Genomic DNA, 22747 nt, shown 5'->3' with positions numbered 1-22747 from the left:
TCCTGCTGACCGAACCACCATATGGATAATAGCGTCAAAATTGTGGTTATTCTCTAAACCATAGATACTCAAAACATCATGTTGATGGCATGAGTGCCAGATGCTATGGCTGCAAGCCACAGGTTCTCAGCAGAGCTCATGGAGAAGCTGCATGGATAGCAAGGTAATCTGAAGAGGGTAGAACGGACCACACACCCTATGTGCCACAAGCAAATTAAAGATGCGGTGTGCCGTGATATATTGTCAGCGTACACCAAAGTAGCCAAATTAGCTACTGGCACCATTTTAGACCTGGCCTTACCTGGACATCAGTTTGGAACTGTGTGAACTCCTGCTTACACATGTCCCTGCTATACCAACAGAAATGGATGCAATGCAAAGTAGTGCTGGTACTGCTGCGAAGGAAGGGCAATCTTTTAATGTTTGAGTCTAGTGTCGAAGAGCCAACAAAACCAGAAACATTCACAAAAACTATGGAGAGGAATCCAGATTATAGAGCCGAAATCTGTGTTGAATAGGACTCTGAAACTCTTGGGGTCTTTTCATCAGGACTACTAGTACAGGTTTTATGCCATTCTAGGAGACGTATCTGAGATGCTACCTGATGTAGCATCTGAGTTGAAACGATAAGAAAGCCAACCAGAATGACTGCACTTTTTGAAAGGAAACGTCCCAGACACCAAGCCTGAACTCCACTCAGACACCACTTTCTTTTCATGTAATTCGTGTAATTCATGAGTACTTTTCGCTCCATAATTTATAGTATCTCCTTCTGTGTTTTCAGATCATTATGGGTAGAACTTGAGTTCATATTCAGTTTTCATTTTTGGAAAAAGGTCAGCCCAAGGATCCGTTTCTAGAATTTATTTTGATGGGATCTAGAAGCTCTTGTGATCTTTTTCTTTCAACATTCCTAGCGCTACTCACATAGTTGACATACACAGGGTAACTATTTCCTACACAAAACCTGCTCTTTGAGTCTCCAGCTACAACAGAGAGCACCTCCTGCCTCTCTGAGTGCTGGATGTCATCTGGACTGGCACAGCGTGGATCAGATAATGTGGAAACTTAGCTGGGCATTATCAGAAGAACTGCAGAAGGTATTTGAAGTGGAGGTAATATTTGCAAGAGATATGACAGCCGAGTCCCGTAGAAAACGGCTGTAGAAAAACAAGTTTTACCTTATGTAACCTCCATTATGCCAAACAAAGGATTGTATTGAGGACCAGATCCTGCTCCCTTTGAAGTAAGTGGAAAACTTTCCATTTGCTTCACTGGGGAGGATCAGACCCACAGGGAGTCTCGTTTGTCTCTGTAAACAGGATAAAGAAGCAAAAGAAACACCCGAGGCAACTTGTAAGAATTTCCTGGCAGTGTAGGTAACAATAATTAACAAGTAAAAAACGCTAATGCTTTATACAAAAACATGGTAATCCACATTTGCTTTCCTCTGTCCATACTTACTCCTCGTGCACCAGAAAGAGAATTGTGAAATGTTTGGCAAACAAAAAGGACTTTGGTCTAAATTGTCTGTTCTGTCCATGTGCACATTCTGCTTTGTAAACTTTGTGTGTCTGGAAGCACCCCCGGCCTCAGCTGCAATGTGTCATCGAAGCAGATCCTAAATCTGACAGTTCTTAAGAAGTTTTTTGGAGCTTAATAAAGAAATCATTTCTTGTAGAGCAACACATGACTCTGTACATCCTGCAACAGCAATATCTGGGACAGGGTTGCGCTCTATCACATCCAATGGTAGAAGAAGAGGAGGTGTATTCAGGTGGCCAGGTCCTGGCATTTCCTTCCCTTATGAGGGCATATTAATGCCCTCCTGTTAAAAGAAAGTGCTTCTCTTTAGTTTCTGCAGCAAAATGTGGTCTCAATAATTTCCCTCACTGACAAAGGAGCTACTTGTACAAGTTTAAATAATACAGGCCATGAAATTCAGAAAGGAGAATTTTGTCCTTAGCTGTCATAAGAAGCTGTTTAAGTTGGGTATGACATCTCTGGGTCTTTTTTTGGTCTGAGAAAGTGAAATAGAAAACAAGAAAACATCACTGACAACAGCAACAAAACCCAAATTCAAGGTATGTTTGCCCAGGAGTTTCTTGCCTATTGTTTACAGCTCCCATCTTCATTATTTAAAGTTTTCTTCTGTCTGACGTGATATTCTCAGTAGTTAATAAGGGAAGTGTGATCTAAATAAATTGTTTTGAGAGGGGTGAGGAAATCTGCTTTCGTTTTCTCCATTATTTAGCCTCCATGTAGTAGCAGTCCAGCAGTGTTAGAAGTATTAAACATGGAAGAGTTTTCTTTGAAGAGTAAGAAGAGCAGAATTTCAAGTTAGCACTATTGTGTCTCTTCCAAGACCGAAGTGCAGAATGATCTCAGTTTTTGGGCCTATCCCATGGCAAACAATTACAGTTGTTTTCTACATGGACTTGCTTTTGTTTTTGTTAACTACAGAAAATAAATAACATTGTAGGAGGACTCTGAACTCTTAAGAGACTGAAACTCCTCTTACCTAAGCCTTTCTGTGGAGGTCTGTATTTTTCCAGAATTTTATTTCATTATTTGACAGCAGCCCAGGAAACACGAAGCTGCTCTGCTTTCGTGCTGTGGTATCACCCACGCTAGCCACATCAAAACTCTGTCTCTTGAGACTTGCTCTGCCCATGTGTTCATTAAATATTAGATGTGGCCAGTGGAATGAATCAGATTATTTCTGGACACGCAGTGTTTGTTTCTAACATCGCCTTCCCCCATTTCTAACATTCCCTTTTCCTGTTTTAGTCAAAATAGGACTGAAAGTAGAGCACCTTCCCTGTCTCTGCCAAGAAATTGTAAGGGTTTGGCTGGTATGAAATGTTTCACTGGTGTTCACCACTCAACAACAAAGGCCTTTTCCTTCTGCATGTAGGCAAGGAGATTACCACACTGTAAAATGCAAAGTTACACACTTATATAAACTCCCTCATATAAACCTATGAGATCTGGACCTATGTGAACTCTCCCTTCACCACTAAGTATCAGATAAAGTAAAAGGTTTTGATGTGTATTTGAGAAAGAGCTAGGGTGTAATGACTAAAGCACAGAAAAGAGGAGCAAACCAGCATGATCATCTTTACTCCAGACTTGTATGACCTAGGAGTAGAATTTTAAATGTTGACAACCTAAGATTTCACATTTCTCTGGTTAGTACAAAAACCCCCAAAACTAAGGAAGGATGCAGGAAGAACCGTACCATATCTGCAGAACGAGGATCAACTGCACTCCATGATCACTGGGGAACAGGGGACAAGAAGAGGTCACCTCAATTTGCAGCAGAAATGGAACAACTACTAAGGGATGCTATTGAAACTCCTTCATCAAAGATTTTCAAAAACTATTTCTACAAGCATTCACTAGTGAATGGGTTAGGTATGCTTGATCATGCCTATATGGGAGGACTCAGACCAGCACACTCATGGTGTTTTCCAGCCCTTCTCTAGGATTCCAGAGGTACTTAAAGCTCTGGAAGGCTTTTCTTAGTTACTGCCGCATTTGAATCCCTGCTTAGGCAAAGACTTGCTAATATCTGTGCCTGTGCGAATGATGTGATGCATCCACCCTCTCGTCTCCTGAGACATGAGTCACTCATGAAGTGCATTTCATCAAAACTATTTCACCTTCTGCCCCATGAAGTCATCGATGGCACAAAAAGATTCTGTTCCCTTGTGACTAGTGGGAAAAAAGTATCCAGTCACAGTTTGCAGTGGTTATGCCAGTAATATACACAATATTCTGTTTTCCTTTTCTAATGGGCAGGGTGTTTATTCTTCTACCAGCTGTATTCATTTACCATGTTATTCATCTATTTGGTTTCACTATGTAACAGTTTGCAGTAGGGAGAATGCACTCTTTAAACAGCTTTTCTCCACACAGTTCTGTATTAAGTGATTTATAGTTAACTGAATCTGATAATATCACCTAGTGCTATAATGCTGTAGCTGAATCTTAGATTTATACCACAGATGGAACTGATTCAGGAATAGTTTTACAAATATTGTGAAACTTGTGCAGACCTAATTATCTTACAATATCTACCTCTGAACCTAGAAAAGTTGAAAGGAAGACGATGAATACACATTCCAGAGGAAAGTAAACCCAAATGTCAAGTGTACTACACATGTAAATGTACAGGAATTAGCCAAGGATGTATTTCTTGAGTCTATTATGTCAGAGTACACCAAGGTCTAAAGTTCTAAGGGTTATTTTGGTTTTCAACAGCCATTACAGCCAGCCAGCCTTCTGGAACCAATGGAGCTGTTGACTGGGTTCAAGTGGCTTGGATTGCCCGAGGTGTATGTGTTTAGATGTACCTGGATATTTAGTTATCATTCCCCCACGACTGTTACTACAACTCTATATAATACTTGAAGCTAAATCAAAAAGGAGACAGCAGTCATTCCCCCTGAATCACGCACAAACACAACTCACATCTTCTGCACATCCGGGGTCAAACACAGATAAAAGACTGAATAGGGAGGGGCTACTCATACTTAAAATAATCTTCCTACAGGTTTTGGCTTTTTTTTTAAAAAAAACTAATTTATTTTAAACTGAATGGGTAAAAGAGGCAGGGAGTGGAAATTATTTTCAAATCCTGAACACTGCTGTCTTTACAGTGAAAGTAACAAAAACACAGAAGGCTGAAAACCTAAAGGTAAAGGCTGAAACCCTAAGTATGACAGAACTGCTCATGTCTCACAAACTCAGAAAAACAGAGATTTGAGATCTGATGCAGAAATTCTGGTCAGGGCAGTCTTTGCATCAGAGATTAGTTCAGTTCTGTGCAGGCACATCAGTAGGAGATTTTGTTCACTACATTTGGGGTTGGATCTCTGTTCCAGTTACAAAACCCCTTCACAATGTGTGGGTATTTTGAGGTCCAGAGTTTTTAGAAGGACCAGTCTGTAGCAATGCAATTAATACACATAGAACCACAGCAAGGGGTATAGGAAATCTTTTCCCAGAGTGGTTTAGGTTTCACTAATGTGGATTGACAACGCTGCCCTTTTTTAGATAGTAAGTTTACTTACTATCAGTATTATCACTTTAGTAAGTTAATGGATGTCTAGGACTCACGTTCTCCATGACTCCCGTCCTGTTGGCAAGCTCGCATTCCTCTGCATGCCCATTGCAAAAGCAGCTTCCCCGGATGATCAAGTCATAAATAGCGTAGTGGGCAAATCTCTGAGGTTTCTCTACCAACCCTGAACCATGGCATGGACATTCCTGTCTTTTTAACAAAAGAAGGCGGAGGTTGGTGAGTTTCAGGAGATCTTGAGCCTCGGGACTGTAGGGGTCTTCGATCTTGTTAGATGGACTTAAGGCACGATAAATCACCTGAAAGACACAAGATACACATCCAAGAATAGATACAGGATTGTGCATGCACAGCAAACATCCCAAATGTTCAGGAACAAGTAACAGTTCCTAACAGTTACTGAGCCCAGGGACTCCTTGCAGTTCAGCCAATGTGTGATAACTCATCAGGAGCTGGTTACTTCCTTGTGTTCCTGAGCCAAGTGACAACAGCATCACTTAGAGAAATCCAAGGTTTATTGGCATAAATGTGATATTAATGCCATCCAAATTTCTCAAAAAATTTTAGGAACATGGCTTTAGCATGAGTTCTAGTCAGGCAAACTAAGGCACTACAGGGATCTGGGAAGGAGGTGGAAACTGTGATCAGACTTTTGGCTTGGTCACTTGAACTTGGTCGCTTGCTCTGCAGAGCCTGCTAAGCTCAGAGATCTCATAGCAGGGTTAAAAGCTAACTACTGGGATATTAATGGTTATAAGTTCTTGTGAAACTGTTTTAAATTGGCATAAACCAGAGAAACCAATGGTAAAGCAGTCTGTTCAGTTACTGATTTTCATAAGCTCTGTTCTCACACTGAGCTTTCCTGTCTGTAGCTTCTCTAATATGTATGCTTAGTAGAAGTGGTACCACTGTCGTGGTTTGGGGCGGGGCCAGCCACTAAATCCTAGACAGACACTCTATTAACCCCTCTCCCCTCCCCAGAAAGGAAGAGAAAAGAGAATAAGGGAGAGAGACTTTACGATTTAGAAAATAAAACTAACAGATTTAATGAAACAATAATACTAATACTCCAGGATAATAATGTAAATAGGAAAATAATGAAATCTATACAAATATGTACAAATATATACAGAACCAATATAAAATCCTTCCCCCAGTGATGAATACGTCACCAGAGACTTTGCAGAGCCAGGCACTGGAAAACTCCCAGACCAAACTCAGCAGCAGTGGGAGCAGGATGCAAGAACACACGAATAAGGACCAGAGGCAGATGAACCAGCAGGGTTCTGCTCAGGCCTCGGCCTCTGCAGGATTGAGAGGATAGAAGGGTCTGAGATGGAAGGGCTCCAAGATGGAAGAAGGGATCGAGACCCTTGTGATACCTCGGCTTTATACCGAGTATGACGTGTGTGGGATGCAATACCTTGTTGGTCAGTTTTGGGTCTGCTTCCCCCCCCGCAGGTGCAGACACAGCACCCATGATGAGACAACTGACTTTGAGCTTATCTTCTAGCAGCACTGTCTGGGAAAACAATGCCTTTAGCTTCAGCAAGTTCAGCCACTTAAAAGAGACTGAGCTGAAAAACAGAATCACTAAATAGAGAAGTAGTTCTATTTAGCAAAAACCAGGACATACCACCTTTCAGGATAGCTCTCCAGAGGATACCTAACAGATCTCTGGCTTGAGAACCTAAATGCTAGACATACTTTGCTCCAGGTAAAAAAAGGTAGTAAGTACGTTATTAGCTTCTGCAAGATCTGCACTGGTCCTGCTGCCAAGGCTGGGAAAGAGGCTTAATATCTCCATGCCCCAGAAATCCCAGTTGTGAACAGCTATGGATCTCCACACAAGAGACAGAGAGGAAAGGGGAATGAGGTGAAAAACAAGACTTCTTACTGGACTTCTCTGAAAGAAATTACTAGATAATGGCCAAAGCCATTATGCCTGTGTCTCTGGCATTATACTTCTGCTTGATGACAACAGTCTTGCATTGTGCTATGTTAACTGTGAAGGAAATCTTGTGTATTGTATTGCACTACTAGAATCCTATTTTGTATACAGAATGATAAGTTTGTAGAGATGGATTCATGTTTTGAGATCACCAGTCAATTATCCACCCTCTCCATGTCTTAATTGGTGTCCAGATAGCAGTGACTTCTTTAGGCAAAAGAACAGCTGTTGGGTGTTCTTCTCTCAGCACAGAGCCGTTTGCTTTCACAAAGCTGTATTGGCTTTTGTTTCTTTGCTTGACAGCTTGAAAAAAGGTTGGGTTCCCTGTAGCTTTATCATTTTGCAAGTATTTTCATTTCTGGCCTTGCATCTCTTGAGGGGAGTTGCTTTGGCATTTTCCATCTCCCTTTAGAAGTCTGAACATTATTTGTGAGTAGAGATGTTAATAGCTTGGATGTCCCATAGGGATTGGGGCATCCTTTTAAGAAAAAGCAGTATTCCATTCCAGTTGAGGTACAAGAGTTTGCTTGTATGATTAATTCATGAGAAATTTCTGTCTCGAATAAGCTCAGTGGTGAGACTTGATTTGTTTGTCTTCTCTCCCAGAGCAAGACTTGTTAAGTGTTAAAGATCTGATGTGGGTGACATAACGCTAGTGAAGTCTTTTGGGAGTGGCAGTTATATCTTCTTGGATTCAACAGCCACCAAGGAATTAATCGTTCCTAAGTTTGTAAAAATCATAGATATTGAGGACTTACTTAAACAAAGATATTTGGCATCAGCAGAGTCAAAGCAATTATGTTGTGCTACTTTAAATAGGTTTAGGTGAGCTGCATTTTGTGCAGAGGCAGCACAGTTCTAATTAGTATTTAAATCAGTTTAGCAGAGTTATTTCATAAAGGCATAAAACTGTAAAATGACGTTTTCTTCTCTTTCCCCTTCTGCAGGACACATTCTCCTTGAAATACCGGTGGATTTAACTCTTGAGCACAAGAAAGAATATAATGTAATTGCCATCTCTTGGCTCATTTTAATATTTGATTGGATGTTTCTTCTCACATTAAACTGCTGGTCATTAGATCTTCCTTAACATGTGTGTTGCATGTAAAAAGGCAACTATCAAAAGCAATATATGACAATCCATAAGTTATACTTATTAGTCTACTATGTGTATTGATTCAGATAACTGTAGAGTGGGATGAATTTTTAAAACAGATCTGGTGTCTCACCTTACAAGCCTCTGAATTATTTTTCCGTAAATGCATAGTTTACCTCAAACAAAAAAAACAAACAAAAGGACAACTAAACTTTTTTTCTGTACTAAAATGACATAATTTAATTCTATTTTAACTGGGAGAAAGTTGAAGGTATTCAGCACCTCTATGGTCTCAACCCTCTGTGGAAATACATCCTCAATCCCGAGTTTCCCTTATAATCAGGAGCTGACACCGGAGCTGAATGCTGAATAGGACATTCATGCTTATCTGCATATCTGCTATCGAGCGCATATTTGTCATTCTCATTTTCAAAAGTCAATCAGCTGCACCTCAAAAAGATGGGCACTACCCTGTCCTCTCCTGACCTTTCTAAGTGCAAGGAAGTTTGGAGAATGCTGTAAGTGTGCAAAGCTAAAAAAAGATAGCCACTGTTAGAGGATTGGTTTTGCTGTGCACAAGCTGGCACAGCTTCACCGAGGGTGATGTTTTATCGCTAGTCAAGAAATCGTCTTCATTCCAGAGACAGTGTCTCAGATTTTTGATTTCTTGCCATATATTTTGCTTCTCCAGCACATAATTCTGTTTTCTTAACCTGATCTTCCAGCCAGTATTAGTCAGAAAAGATGTGGACACAACAAATGTTCCCCCTTGCAAGCTCATAGCCTATGGTCAAGGAATATGAGTCATAAATGGAGGGCAGTGCCAATGCATGGCCTCCTTGTGCAGAACAAGAATTTGACATTACAAATCATCCTTAAGCTATGTTAATCATGCTGCACACAATCAGGTTAATGTGGTCAGAAATGTCTGTGTGCTTATACTGGACCCATCAGAAGGAAGCTGCAATAAAAACTCTCATCAGTCCTAAATCCTCTTCATTAAGAGATTTCCATGTAAGTTGATTTTGTTCGTAAAGGAATAGTAAACAACTGTCTCAGAATTTTTCCTACCCAGTGGCAAATATCCTCTGAATTTATTTGATGGAGCCTCTTGACTAGAATTAATTCTTCCATCTTGTGGTACCATAGTCTCTACTAAAATGTAGTCTTTTCCTGTTCTGAAATACATGATTCATGGAACAAGGTTTTTTAGTCAAGATCCACTGTTTTTCTGTCCCTCCAGAGAATAAAACTTAGCAGCCAGTACAGAATATGATAGTTTGTTAAAGATATAATTGTGCATTTGATTTTTTAAATATCTCTGTTCTGGATAAACTCAACTACCATAAAGACAGTGGCGTCTTGAATTCATGCTGTGTTTTCCAAAACACAAAGGGTCAATGTCCTTTCAATCTGCATTTACTTTGAGGTTATTCCAGTAATCTGGTCAGCGTGGCATTAATATTAATATTTAGGTATCATTGCCAGTATGATGATGGGGACAGTCTGCACTGCTGAAGTTAGAGTCAGACAAATCTGAAGAGCCATGCAAGGTTTTTCTCTCCCTCAGATCAAATGTATTCTGTAGGTTCAGGCTATCCACAGATGTAAATCTCTCTGTCTGTATAGAAAGGCAAGGTTTGTAAGGAGAAGCAGTATCTTTTCTCAAGACAGGTGGTGTAGTTGGAGTACAAAATCTAGACTGTTTTCAACTTCCAGTCTATATACAGGGAATGGACAAAATTCCTTCCATTCGACACATCACCTCTGTAACGTGAGGATGTAAGAACATTTCCGTGCTCCCACAAAGTTCAGTGTCCTTTTTCGTTATGAGGAATGACACTTGCTCTGAAATGGCAAAGGGTGGCACAAGGAGTCCTGTGATGCAGAGAGTCCAATTGGGAACTGGATTGAGAATGGACAGACTCATTTCACTCTGTCTGCTGAATTGTCAGAGAAAGTTAAAACAACCCAGATGAGACTTGAAAAAAGTCCTGGCTGCAACTCCAGGGTGGAAAGAAAAATTCATTTGATATCTGCTGCCTCATATATTCAGGAAATGCAGAAGCAATGTTCAGAAAAAAAAAATCCCTACAGTGTCTTTCTGGCTGGTTTATGAGGTTCCAAATGTCTCTGAAATGGCTCATTACAAATCAGGTCAGAGTAGGACACTTGGTGCCCTCCTGAAGTTCACTTGCCAGGGATGGGAGTGCTGGACTGGTCTCATGTCAGTTCAAATTCCCTTCAGAGACAAATCCTTGAGCCTCTTAATTCTTCCTCCAGGGAAGCAGGGCCTGGCAGTGCTATCTGCTTGTTTACACTGCTGTTGTTAACTGCTTCCTCTCAACTTGCCTCTGCGTTTTATCTCCTCTACAGTTCAGGTTAAACGAAATGCTGAACAGACAGCCCTAGTCATAACATTCAGGCACTAGTGACTAATCCCTCCTGGAATCCTTTCCAGCTGGAAGTCAGAATAACCTGAGTTTTGTGCAACTTTGAGGTGCTAGTCCCGAAGACCGTTGGACTGCAGTACAAGACCCTGCACTTGCCTCTTAGCTACTACTAGGAATTCAACCTTGTGATGTGCTGAGCATGTTTCTTTTTGGTGACCCCACTGCCATGGGCAATCAGAGCTTTAAGAAGCCACTGAAACCTCAGTGGTGACCTCTTGAATTATTGATGTTGCTACTTAATGAGCTGTGTGTGTGTGTGTGTGTGTGTGTGTGTGTTCAGGGGATCCTCCTTTGTTCATCAAAAGGTTTGGCAGAATACAGTAAAAGAAAGCCTGAGAAAAGACAGCAAAATGTATAGGTCCTTGGAAGAGGATCACGTACATCCCACACAGAGCCCTGTCCCTGGCCTTGTCTGGTGTCAGTGTGCAAGTGGTTCCCCTCTGCCATAGCTGTTGCTCAAGGAATTCTCGTAGATGGAGAAAGGCAGCAAAGGTCTTCCATAGGGTTGGCTGTGGCTTCTGTCTGGTGGCTTTTGAAGGAGACAGAACTGCATCCCATCAGAACAGGTCTTGATCTGACATTCATGGAGTGTGTTTACAAGAGTCATTAGAAGCCCTTTACCTACAAAGTGAGTCCACTCATCTTTGACAAAAGGTACTGCTGGGGACTTCTGTCCCTAAAGAGGTCACCACAGGAAACAAAACGGAGAATGAACAGGTCTTCTGTGCAAGGCACACTTAACATGTTGCCATAGAAACCAGTTACTTAATTCAGGCATACACAATTCTTCCAGCCCCCAGTGAATTCCAGTAATGGGTTTATTATATCACACTTCATTGGTGTCATCTGTCACACAGACACTCACATAAATGAACCAGCCTTTGATTCAGAACTCCCTTCCAGTATCTAGACCCAACAGGGGAAGGGTCTCCTTTTGACTCTGGTGGTTATAAGCAGGTCAGTATTCTACCCCACTTCGCATGCTAATGTCTTCCTTTCATGCAAGCACCATCTTCGATGGAGGAGAACATTTGTTTTCATTTCCTGATATTCCAGTTTATTAAAAACGTGCTCTTCATCTCTCAGATCCTTGAGTGCATGTGCTGTCAGGATGCAGGTTGAAACGTTTCAGTCCCCATTTCCCCATATGATGTTTGAACTGTAAGTCACACTAATGTCTGATGCAACGCTGTGGTAATTTCTCCTTTTGTCTGGGCCAGAGTTTTGATTTACATTAGCTGACCCAAAGGCTCATTTTAGGCTCCATGACAATATAGCACGGTGTTTTGTAAATCAGTAAAACAGTTGGATGGACAAGTAGGTAAAAAAGGTCTCAGCTGACGCATAAGACCAATGCAAGCATTGCCTGTAGATGCACTTACAGAAGATGAACAAACCTTAAAAAGACGGGGTTGTTTTTAGTTTGTAGAAGCACTTGTTTCCCATTTAATGTATAATTTCTTATACTGATAGAAGTTAACAGGCAAAACATTGGGTACTTAACAGGCTCGTCAGGACTTAATTTATGCTAGTAGAGGACTTTCACTGAGAAGTGTTTATAAGCATAGAAAATGAGGTGTTGGTTTTGTGGTGCTTCATATGAAGCAAATGATGTTTAGGCAATTGGCAGTGAATAAATCACTCTGCCTCCTAGACCAGAAATCATCAATAGAGCAAGTTTATTGCCAGAAGAATTGAGATGGGGAGACCTATGTTCCCAGATATATAGATCCTAGCTGCAGAAGTATGCTGGATCTGAACAGGAGTAAGGGATTTGGTAAATACTGGAGTACAAGAAAGCTGCAAAAGTTTCCTGTCATGCTCCCAGGAAAAGCCTCTTTCAGAGGTCCTGGGGGACCACCAGCGTGTGCTGACTCAGGCAGATGCATCTCAGTTTGTAGATGCATATAAGTTACTGCAGCTCTACCACCTCCTTGCACGCCTGCATTCTCAGTTCTGGAGGTCAGTTGACCTGAAATCTTGTTTCATTATGTGTCCCACATGAGATTTAAACCTAAGTGTTCTTAGTAAGAATTTGGTTCCTTTATCCAAGTGAATGCCCAAGAAAAACCTGAGTGTCATGGGGTGGAAATGACTTCTACCCCTTCAGTAGAGAAAACTGGCATTTATCTCAGAGCATTAATTAGCATTTAAGTTAGAAGGGTTTTGATGCATTTCAGGAATCCAAGGCTTAGCCAGGATTGGAAATTGGATAGGTCACAGTAGAGGTAAAAAAGAAGCAGAGAGCTCTGCAGTGGTGGGGATTCAGTCAGCTTCTTTCCAAGCCAGCTGTGAGTCAATGCTTGAGGCGATGCCTTGGTGACATTTGTGGCATCTTTAAAATAAGGTGAAAAATTGCAGTTCTGAGATGCGTGGACAAAGCTCCCCTGAGACTTGTAGTAAGAGTAGCAATGTCACTCAGGCAAATCTGATCAGGTATCACTTTAAATAACTACACTCTGCCTCCCTTTATCTGCATTCACAAAAGAATCTGCTGTGTCACACTGCTGATCTGAAAAGCCCGATGCTTTTGCGCCCTTGCCATCGTGGCATTTCATGGATTGATTAAGAGATCTCTGTAAAGTCTGACCAGAACTTCAGACTCCTTTTGAGTTAATGTGATGTGAAACAGTATTTGTCTTGTTCTCAGTTAAGCTGCCATACATATTCCTGTGTGCTGCTTTACAGCTTTGGCTCTCTGTCCTGTGGAGGAAGTGACCTCTGGATGTATTCACTTCATGTAACACTTCATGAAAGGATCTGGGATCTGCAAGGGTATGACCTGTAAATATATGACTGTTTTTACTATTACTATTGTTTTCTAACATCTACTACCGCAGCGTAGATTGATTAAGCACACATATATTCATTTCAGTGTAGCTGCTGCCCAAGTTGACAGAATCATTTTGACACTCGTAATCACAACGGCTTGTGTCGGATGAATGTTTTATCATTTCATTTTCTGCCATCCACTTCTCAGATTTGTTGTAGCAGCAACACATGGTCTTAATGATATTCCCCAAGGTTAAGTAAGCATAAAAGCCAACGTAGTGCAGGGCAACAGGGGATACTGTACTAGAGAAGGAAAGGTTGTTTTGCATTAAAGGCCAAGGCATTTGCCTCACACCCTGTGTTCTGTTCCTTACTCAACCAGAATTGTCCTGTTTGACCATGAAGCACTTCACTTTTCTGTGCGGCTCTTTCCCCATCTGTGAAATGGCAACAGCACCCTTACACGTGTGCTGAAGATCATTAGATGGATCTTGCGAAGTGCTTCCAGATTTTTGATTGGAAAGCACACAAGAGTGGGAAGTTACGTTAGTTGCCTAGGTTCTGTATTGACATGGCAAATTTTAATCTCCCTACAGAAGATACTTGGATGTATTTGGCTTAAATGCATCATGATAAGTGACCAGCAGAAATACTACTCCAGGAACAAGACAGTTTAGTAGTCAGAGGATCTGCTCCAGATTTCTAGTATACGGAAGTGTTTCCCAGCCTGCTGTGCAAAGATGAGCTCGGGCTCTCCTTAGTGCTGTGTCCCTGTCTCAGGTACAGTACACTAGTTTCTTTCCTCTGAAGAACATTTTTAAGTGCACTGCTGAAACCACTGTGTTTATTGAAGCCTATCTATCTGGACCATTCACCTCACACCTAAATCTGCAGCAAAGTACTACTGCCAAACCTGCACAATTTGTTTAATAACACATCAGAATATTCATACCAAGGGAGGGACTTCTCCCACTGTTGAATAATGAAACATGCTTGCTCGCTTCCACTTCCCATTTCCCCACAGTTTAATTTCTGGAAACTGTGACTTGGTACAATCAGGGCTGTCACTCCCAAGCAAGAAAAGTTACATTAAACTCCAGGGAAGGATATATTCAAGTCACCCAGTCATCTAGGACATTTTATACGGAGAAGATAAAGAAAGATCATGCAGTTCATGTCATCCTTAAGCAGGAGAACAGTTTGGATAAATCAGATTCTACAAATGTGTATTTCCCTATGTGTTTTGTTGGAATTCTAGTTCAGTTATTGGCATCTGCAAAGTAAAATCAGACAATGTTAATCCTATCCTGTGCAACTCTCATAAAAGGAATTTGTTAAAGTATTTCCATTAATTTTCATTGATACATAATTTCTGTTCTTCCCCTTTATTTTCTTTACACAAAGCCTTTGGGCTTGAGCTACCTGTCTCAATTTATATGCACAGCATCTCTTTGAGGATATGCTTTCTGATTTTCAGCCATTCTGTTGGACATTAAACTTAGTCCAAACGTCAGTCATTGCTTACCTCTCCTCTGGTGCAGGGCACTGCATCTGAATACCTGGAAGTGCACATGGAGCTCTCCTCAACGAGATCATCTTGGAGCCCAAAAGTCGCTGTACAGTTGACAGAGAAATACTTGTAGGGCCTCCAAGTCTGCCCATAGTCCTGGGATCTTTCCAACACCATTGCAGCCGGGCGAGGTGACTTGAAGACAGCAATGACGTGGGTCAGGTAAAATTCTGTTTCAAAGTCCAGTCTGATTTCTTCCCTGTGTACCCCTTGGGCAGACTGCCACCAGGAGATGGGGTTTGCAAAGAAATCATCTGTCATGTCAGCAGGGAGGTGGGAGTTATCAGGCTGGTTGGCATTGCATTTGGTACAGCGAGGCTGCCCACAGCCACGGGATACCTGGTGGAGGAGGTTCTGCTCTGGGTAGGAGCAGTACAGCTCTGTACTGTTCTGGCCACACGTGGTGAGGGTGACCGGTGTCCTCCCTCTTGCAAGGTTCCCCACTGGAGGGTTGCAAGAACGGCCACTGCAGCGGAGGGCTCGTAGCCTCGTGGGATCTGAAAGATACGAAGAAGAAACCACCACTACATAGAATTTCTCAAATAGTCCTCAGGTTGTGACACGGGTGACAGTGCAAATGTTTGGAGTCCTCACTGGGGGACTGACACCCAAGAGGACTCCTTTTGAGGAGAGCTACGTCGCCTTTTCACAAAGTTTGGAGGGTGGTTCTCAATAAATCTAGTCCTTGTTTTTGGTGCTTATAACTCAGAAACTGAGGTCTTTAGAAAACTCATGCTTACTGTGCTTAAGTTTGATTTCTGTTTAGAATGCAGTTGCATCACTCTATTGAATTTTATGTTTAGCCACCGAAATCTTGTGTTTTCTTACTTTAACTCTAGTAAAGCTCTGTATCTGACTGAATCTAGTCAGTGAATTTATTTTAATTGTTATCAGAAAGCAAAGTCAAACTGCACCATACACTGTAGGCACATTAAGAAATTAAGGCCCAACAAATTACAGACACTAATTACACATACAAACACATAAAGCAAGCATGTAATTCTATAGTTATGTTACTAGTATAATTTTGAAGGGTGTTTCTACTGCTCCTATTGAGATCAGCGGGAGTTGTTAATACTTAGCAGAGCTGAAAATCAAGTCTCTCTTGTTTAAATACATTGACATGGAGCTAGGGACTATATTCTGTTTGCCAAGTTTGCAAATAGTGGCAAAAGTTTTGGTATCTTCAATGTATATATCTACTTAATTCTAAATTAAGAAAAGGTAGGGATAACTACAAAGTCTTAATATTGGAAATCAGTAGTGTCTTGTGACACTGGAATTAAAGGTCAGTCCCAAAACCTTATTACCACACTGGAGAAAACTGCTTTTCTAATAACATATGATGTCTTCTTTGCAACTTAACAGCCAGAAGGAGTTAAAGACTGACCTTCCAAGGTCATAAATCTAATCCAAGAGGTCACAAGTCAGATGACTGGATGGAAGTCCTACAGGAAATGATCCTTCCAGTGAAACACAGAGTGACCGTAAACCCTGGGTAATGTAGGAGCAGATCGAAGGTCAGCTCAGGTTCACCATTCCAGGTCAAATTTGAAAATCCCTCCTCGGTTTATATTCAGCCTTTCCTCGGGCAAGATTAGTTTTAAAACCAAGTTAGGTCAAAGAAGTTACTTTCTGATTCAGCCTTATAAAAATACTCAAATCGTAAATGCAGTTGGATGAAACTGATGTTACTCTTTCCAAAAGGAAAGTTTAAGGTGAAAAAAGATGTCCAGCGTGCACAGTTTTGCCTCTGAGTTGCTTCTGTCCTCGGTTCCTTGGTGACATTTCTGCACAGGCCAGAAGAGAAAGGTCAGATGGACATCGTTTTGGAAAACACCTGATACATTTTTCTTCCCCTGATAAGGACACAAGATGAAGTTGCTGAATGTCCACTGAATCCCATTGACCAACGGCATGTACCATTGCAGTTTACACAGCATGAGGTAGTCTTAAACTTCAGATATCAAGGAAGCAGAAGAGCCAAAAATGCTCTTGACTACTCTTAGGAACAGGTGGAAGCCACCTTCCATTGGGCTTAATGTGCCTTAAATGCCTTACAGACATTTTAAGCAGCAGCCTCAAGAAAGGAGGGGATGTCAGGAGACACGGTTGGTTTTCTCCTGGTGGACTGATAACCATTTCAATGTATTTTCTTTCTGATTATGAACTTCTTATTCCGTCTGTGCCTTGTACAGTTACGAGGGAACACCAGGGGCTTCAGAGATTTAATCTGGGAGATTCCTTGCAATTTCCCTGAGTCACTTTGTCCTGAGAAAGGACCCAACTTCCCACAAAAGTTGTTTAGAGCTTCCTCCTTTTTGCAAAGCATCCCAAATTCCAAATTTTTGTCTGCTCTGTGGGCTGAATTTCACTGACTCATGCAGAATTCTTGAAATAAAGATAAATCTATCCTTGCAGGTCAGCAAATATATAATGAACCTCACGAATGTCTTTGTAAGTGGCGTTTGGGTGCCCACGTTACCTGGTCTGACTTGTTCATGTCCAAGCTGTTTGGTAAAAATGACTGGAAATAAGGAAAGCGTGGCAATTTCTGTGTTTAAAGTAGATTGGGTGTTAACTGATTTTGCTTAATGCCGCAGAAAGGCGTCATCTTTGCCTCCAGAGAACTGAAGTGGGTCTGGTCTTTCAACTGAGCTTTGAACAAGCATTAGCTCTAAGAGTCAGGTTACTTAGTTTTTGCTTAAGAATGGGTCCATATTACAGATGCTATTGGATTATGGATAAACATAGCATGCAATTAAAAGGAAGTCCATCTCTACTGACGGATCATGCCACTGAAGCCTTCACAGAGGAAATGCGATGCTGGAGGTCTACATTTAAGGAGTTACACAGGAGAAGCTTTGCAGACAAGAATGTGAGAAAGTAAAAAAGGAAACATGCTTTAAAAAGAGTGACTGATTTTTGTATTTCCTATAAATGGGCTATTAGTCTTATATTGAGCTTTTCAGCTGTTTTTATCTGAACCTGGAAAAGGAAGGAAAACACGGCTGTTCTCCTGAACAACGGTCACAAGAAGGTTTATCTGCTCTGCCTGCTAATGCAGCAATATCAATAAACAGTTCCTGTCTGAACTGCTGCGTCAGTAGGAAAACGGGAGAAAACCAAAGTGCAAATTAGCAGAAGGGAGTTTGAGAGAAGGAGAGAGGTTGGAAAACAAAATCTGCAGTCGATTAAAAGCTTTGCATTTATAGAAATCAATTGGCAGAACATTGCTTGGCCACAAGGGTAGCGCAGCCCGTCCATCACTCACTGATTCTGTGGAAACAACGTGAAATGTTGAATCTGGACAGCGAGCAGGGGCTGTTGCAGAAGAGAAACAGCAGCCGGGCGACCAAACTTACCCCAGCTGCCAGGAGGACTCGCTGAATAATTCATAAAGAACTGAACACTTTGATGCGCACGGGCACTGCATGTTATTGTGAAGTCGAGTCGCTTTTGCTCCACGGAGGATGGCTTGGATCCATAAATGGTAGGGTGAATTTATTTGTTTGCTTTCTGGTCTCTCAGAGCTGTGCCACAAAGTGGCAGATCAATGGCACATGCCCGGCACGTGTTATAACAGTGGTGTTATCTGATGATTAGGGATTCGTACAGTTCAAGGGAGGTCACACCATTGCTATTCCTGGGACACCATTTCAAACAGAGAAGCTCTCTTACTTCAGAGCCTTGTAATGCAATACAACATTGTAGACTTTAACTAAAAAAGGCTAATATTTTTTTTTAGGGTTTTTTTCACCATCCACTGTATACCCAACATGAGAAAAGTCATATGGCAACTCAGTCAAAGCCTGCTCATGCGACTGGAAAGATGCCTAATATTTTCTGAGCTATTTGAACTGGATTTTTAATTTCTTTTCCATATGCAAATCTGTGATTTTGTAAGTTGGGAGTATCCTACAGTGAGATGGGAGAGCGACTTCCACAGTTCTGAGCAACTTGTAAACACTAAAACCTTTGGGCATCTTCTGCTGTGGTTTTGATGGAGCAGTTTCAGCATGTCTGGATTTCACTTGTTCTGTACCCGTTTAACTTTTTTCCTAATAACCAAAAACTTGTCAATGCTCTTTTAAAGCTAACCATCCTGGGGACATGAGTTGCTCAAGTTTTTATTAATCAGACCTAGAAGTTTACCCTTTAATGCTGCTCAGAACAGAAGTGCTGTGTGACCCTTTGGTTTGTCTGAGGCCAGTGTGCAATGAGTTTGGCAAATCTTCATCCATTGATGACTAACCTAATGTATTTCTGCATTAAAATAGCCCTCACAACTGGAGCTAATGAGCCAGCCTTCACAAATACCCCAAAGGTGAAGTTCTGAATATGTTACAAAACCTTGACCGGAGGCATGGACAGAAGAAGAATAAATTCCCAGGTTTGAGCTCTTTTCCGTCATGGCCGGTTGCAGTCTCCCTGCCCGCATCCCTCCTGGAGCAAGGGTGGTCTCCACCACCTCCAGAGGAGCTGAATAAGCCCAGCCCAGAGGAAACCAAACCCTGCGGATCACCAGCTCCTGCACTTGATGATTTTTCAGTTTGATGCTGGAAATGGCCATTTTTGACCTCACCACGCCCCCTTTTGGAGGTTTGCCACCGGGAGAAGAGCGGGCCTGGGCACTGCTCCCTGGGGCGCTGCTCCTTTGGAGGGGCTGGGGCTGAAGCAAGAGCCCAAGCTGTCCCATATACAAGAGTTTTCAGACCATTTCAGAGTTTGTTTGAGGACAATGACACCCTCCACCTGCATAAGACTGGGATAAGGATCATCCAAGTGTCACATCTCAGAATATAAAACCTAGGGGACTGCTCCAAGCCTAAACATTAGGGTTTTTCTTTTATTTTTTCCCTTGGCATTATATTTAAAGATCTAAGGAGCCAATCTTGACAACACAGACTGTCTTCTCTGCACAGAGATGGTAGAAGGCAAATATTGCACTCCCCACAAATCCTGTACTTCATGTACTTCCAACACAACTGCCCCATCAATTTTTTTCACTTCTGACCAGGAGGGATCAAATATAGGGCTGAAAAGAGAGTTTACCGTATAGGATGATGAAGTATTTCAAAACCATACTTTCCCTGGACACCTCTCTGCTCAGGGAAAGGCTGAGACTTCCAAATCATTTTACACAGATGGGCTAAGCACTGTTCAACCTAATCCTAATCTGAGCAGTGCTGACCCTGCTTGTGACAGGACCTGTAAAGATTCAAGGTTGATTCAAGACTTTTATAGTGCTTCTAAAAAAAATAAGTTAAAAATGAATAGGTAACCCTTGTGCTTGCACAGACTGATGGTTTGTGCAACCTTTTGACCAAGTAGTGTGTATTTATTTAAAGTGACATCGAATCCTTAGCATGATAGCCTTCAATATCCAGTTATTCTGCTGTTACGCACTACGTCCTTACACCCTTATTCTGAGAGTTTAGCTCCATACAGAACACACTCCTCTCAAATTCCCTGTCCAAGCAGGCAGCTGTGGGCTGCATTTCCTTGAAGATTTTTGCAAGTAGGATGCAGAGCAAGCTTAGACTGGTTTATAACAGGCTGCTTTCCGCAGCAGTATCAGCAACTTTACAAGACATCTCTAGAACCTTTCTGTGCTGTCGTATGCGTCCTACAGGGACAGTCCTAGCCTGGGAAACAAGGGAATGCCCAAGATAAGACACTGAGACGAGTAAGGCACATCCTCCACTCATTCCCTGTCACGTTGTTAGACAGCCTTTTCCCCAAATGAGTCATTGGATAATATGACAGGAGCATAAATTAATGAGCTGTTTTCAGTGTTTAAGAAAATATCTCTTGCAGTGATGGAAATCTGATGTCTGTGTTATCAAAAGGTTCTGGCTAGGGCATAATCTGAGCTGAAGCCACCTGAGCTGCCTTTGGCTTTGCTGGAGCTTGCAGGGGAGCTGAGCTCTTCAGGTGCACTTTAACACAGGTGAAATTTAAACCACTGATATGCTTTCCTGTACAGAAAGAGAGACCCCCAAGCCAGTATCTCAAAGGAAAAGTCACCAAGGATGTAGTTTTGCTTTATCAATAATTATTATCTGATCTTTGAAATTAATATCTTTTAAACTTAAAGTTGTATTAAGATCTACTGATTTGCTTCCTTTCTCTTAAGAAATTTGTCCCGACCATAACCCAGGTTTTTTTAGGACCCAACGTAAATACCATTACAGCTGTATCATTCCTGTATATGCTTATTTGTACACCGACACACACACACCCCGCTGATCAACTTCTCTTTCTGTTCTAATCCTTTTTTTCTCTAATGCTAATTTAATCTTATCCACAGCATGTTAACTATTAAGTCAGGGAATACACTGAACGGATGGACTGCCTTGGATAAATAGTAATTCCTAAACACTGTCTGTGACTTTTAGTGATGCAAAATTAAGTTAACAGAGAATATTTCAGATTCCTACAGTGATGCTGTCCAAGGATGTTGTTGTTTCACTCTTGTCCTGCCTAGGAAGGCAGTGTTTCATCCTTGAAACAAATATCCAGCATATCTCAATCCATCTACCTCTTTCTTTCTCTCTTGCTTTCCTTTCATTCACAAAAATAATTCACTTTTTAAAGGATGTACAAAACTGTATACCCTATTACAAGTCTTTGGGAGGAGACTGAGCTACAGAGCTGTATATTGCAGGGAGTAAGAAGCACTGATACCTATTGACTAACCCAGACTCCTTGTAAAAATCCATTCTAAAATAAAGATGCTGACTTCTTTTTTTAAACAAACAGATCTGATTTTTATTCCCCTTCCCCTTGCTAAACTTAGGATAAATTCTTTCAGAATGGCAATATTGATTTATTTTGCTTACCTGCTTCCCCATGGGCAGAAATAAAATATTCCAAGAGCACAATCAGCATGATGCCTTTATGCTGCATGGCTGTCAGTAAAGTATCTGTCCTCAGTGAAGCAAGAAAGAGCTGCGGTAATCTACAGGTTTGGTGCTTGCATGGCTTTTCTGTATTTTCTTTCTTTCTTTCTGCTCACCTTCCTCTCAGTGTAGGGGTCAAGGCTGCTGTCTCATTCTTCTTGCTCTCCTTTAGGTCCGGAGGTGTTTTGTTATGGTTTTTTTTTCAGGGCTCAGATGCCTTCTGGGTGTCACCCGTACATTGCTTCCAATAAATAAATAAATAAGAAGGATTTTCTGTGTCTTTACCCCTCTCCATGCAGCGGGCTGGGGCCGTTCACATCCCTGATGCAGCCCCCCGACTGCACCATCAAGGGCTGATGCGACGCGGAGAGCTCTTTTCGGTCCGATCCTTTGCGGTTGTTCGGATGCTATTTCGAAACTTTCATTTCTGCTCCTTGCTTTTGCTGGAGCTTCGTTTTGGCTTTGCCTGCCTTCCCCCTGGCAACCTTCTCTACCCCCCTCGCTGCTGCTGTCCGGGCTAGCGATGGGGTCCGGGCGTGAACCCTGCTTTGTTAGGAGCCCTACCCCAGTACCTGCTTTCCCTTTGCTCCCTGCAGCAGAGGGTCATAAGAAGAAGAGAGTTGGCTTTTCTCCCTGAGAGATGATGAGAAGCAAGTGCTTTCTTGGCTCTTCTCGCTTTGGCAACCTTCTCTACCCCCCTCGCTGCTGCTGTCCGGGCTAGCGATGGGGTCCGGGCGTGAACCCTGCTTTGTTAGGAGCCCTACCCCAGTACCTGCTTTCCCTTTGCTCCCTGCAGCAGAGGGTCATAAGAAGAAGAGAGTTGGCTTTTCTCCCTGAGAGATGATGAGAAGCAAGTGCTTTCTTGGCTCTTCTCGCTTTTTATTTTGCTTTGGTTTATTTTATTTTATTTCCCT

At 41.8% G+C, this 22747-nt stretch overlaps 1 protein-coding gene across 2 annotated transcripts in view; it reads right to left on the bottom strand.

The window, feature by feature from the left end:
* LOC104547307 (netrin-4-like) overlaps positions 1–21840 on the bottom strand; it is a 42314-nt gene extending 20474 nt beyond the window's left edge. Inside the window, exons 1-4 of one of the 2 annotated variants that reach the window (XM_010192934.1) lie at positions 21774–21840; positions 14884–15425; positions 5125–5385; positions 3168–3170 (exon numbers count right to left, since the gene is read on the bottom strand). In XM_010192934.1, the coding sequence (XP_010191236.1) occupies positions 3168–3170; positions 5125–5385; positions 14884–15425; positions 21774–21840 (873 nt within the window). The remainder of the gene's footprint in view (positions 1–3167; positions 3171–5124; positions 5386–14883; positions 15426–21773) is intronic. The other variant, XM_010192935.1, reaches the window with a different exon arrangement.
* Between the last annotated feature and the right edge of the window lie 907 nt (positions 21841–22747).

Source organism: Mesitornis unicolor, unplaced genomic scaffold (genome assembly GCF_000695765.1).
Source record: "Mesitornis unicolor isolate BGI_N332 unplaced genomic scaffold, ASM69576v1 scaffold25729, whole genome shotgun sequence".
Classification (NCBI taxonomy): domain Eukaryota; kingdom Metazoa; phylum Chordata; class Aves; order Mesitornithiformes; family Mesitornithidae; genus Mesitornis; species Mesitornis unicolor.
Note: the sequence above shows the minus strand (reverse complement) of the source record. Positions and strands in the feature narration are given on the sequence as shown.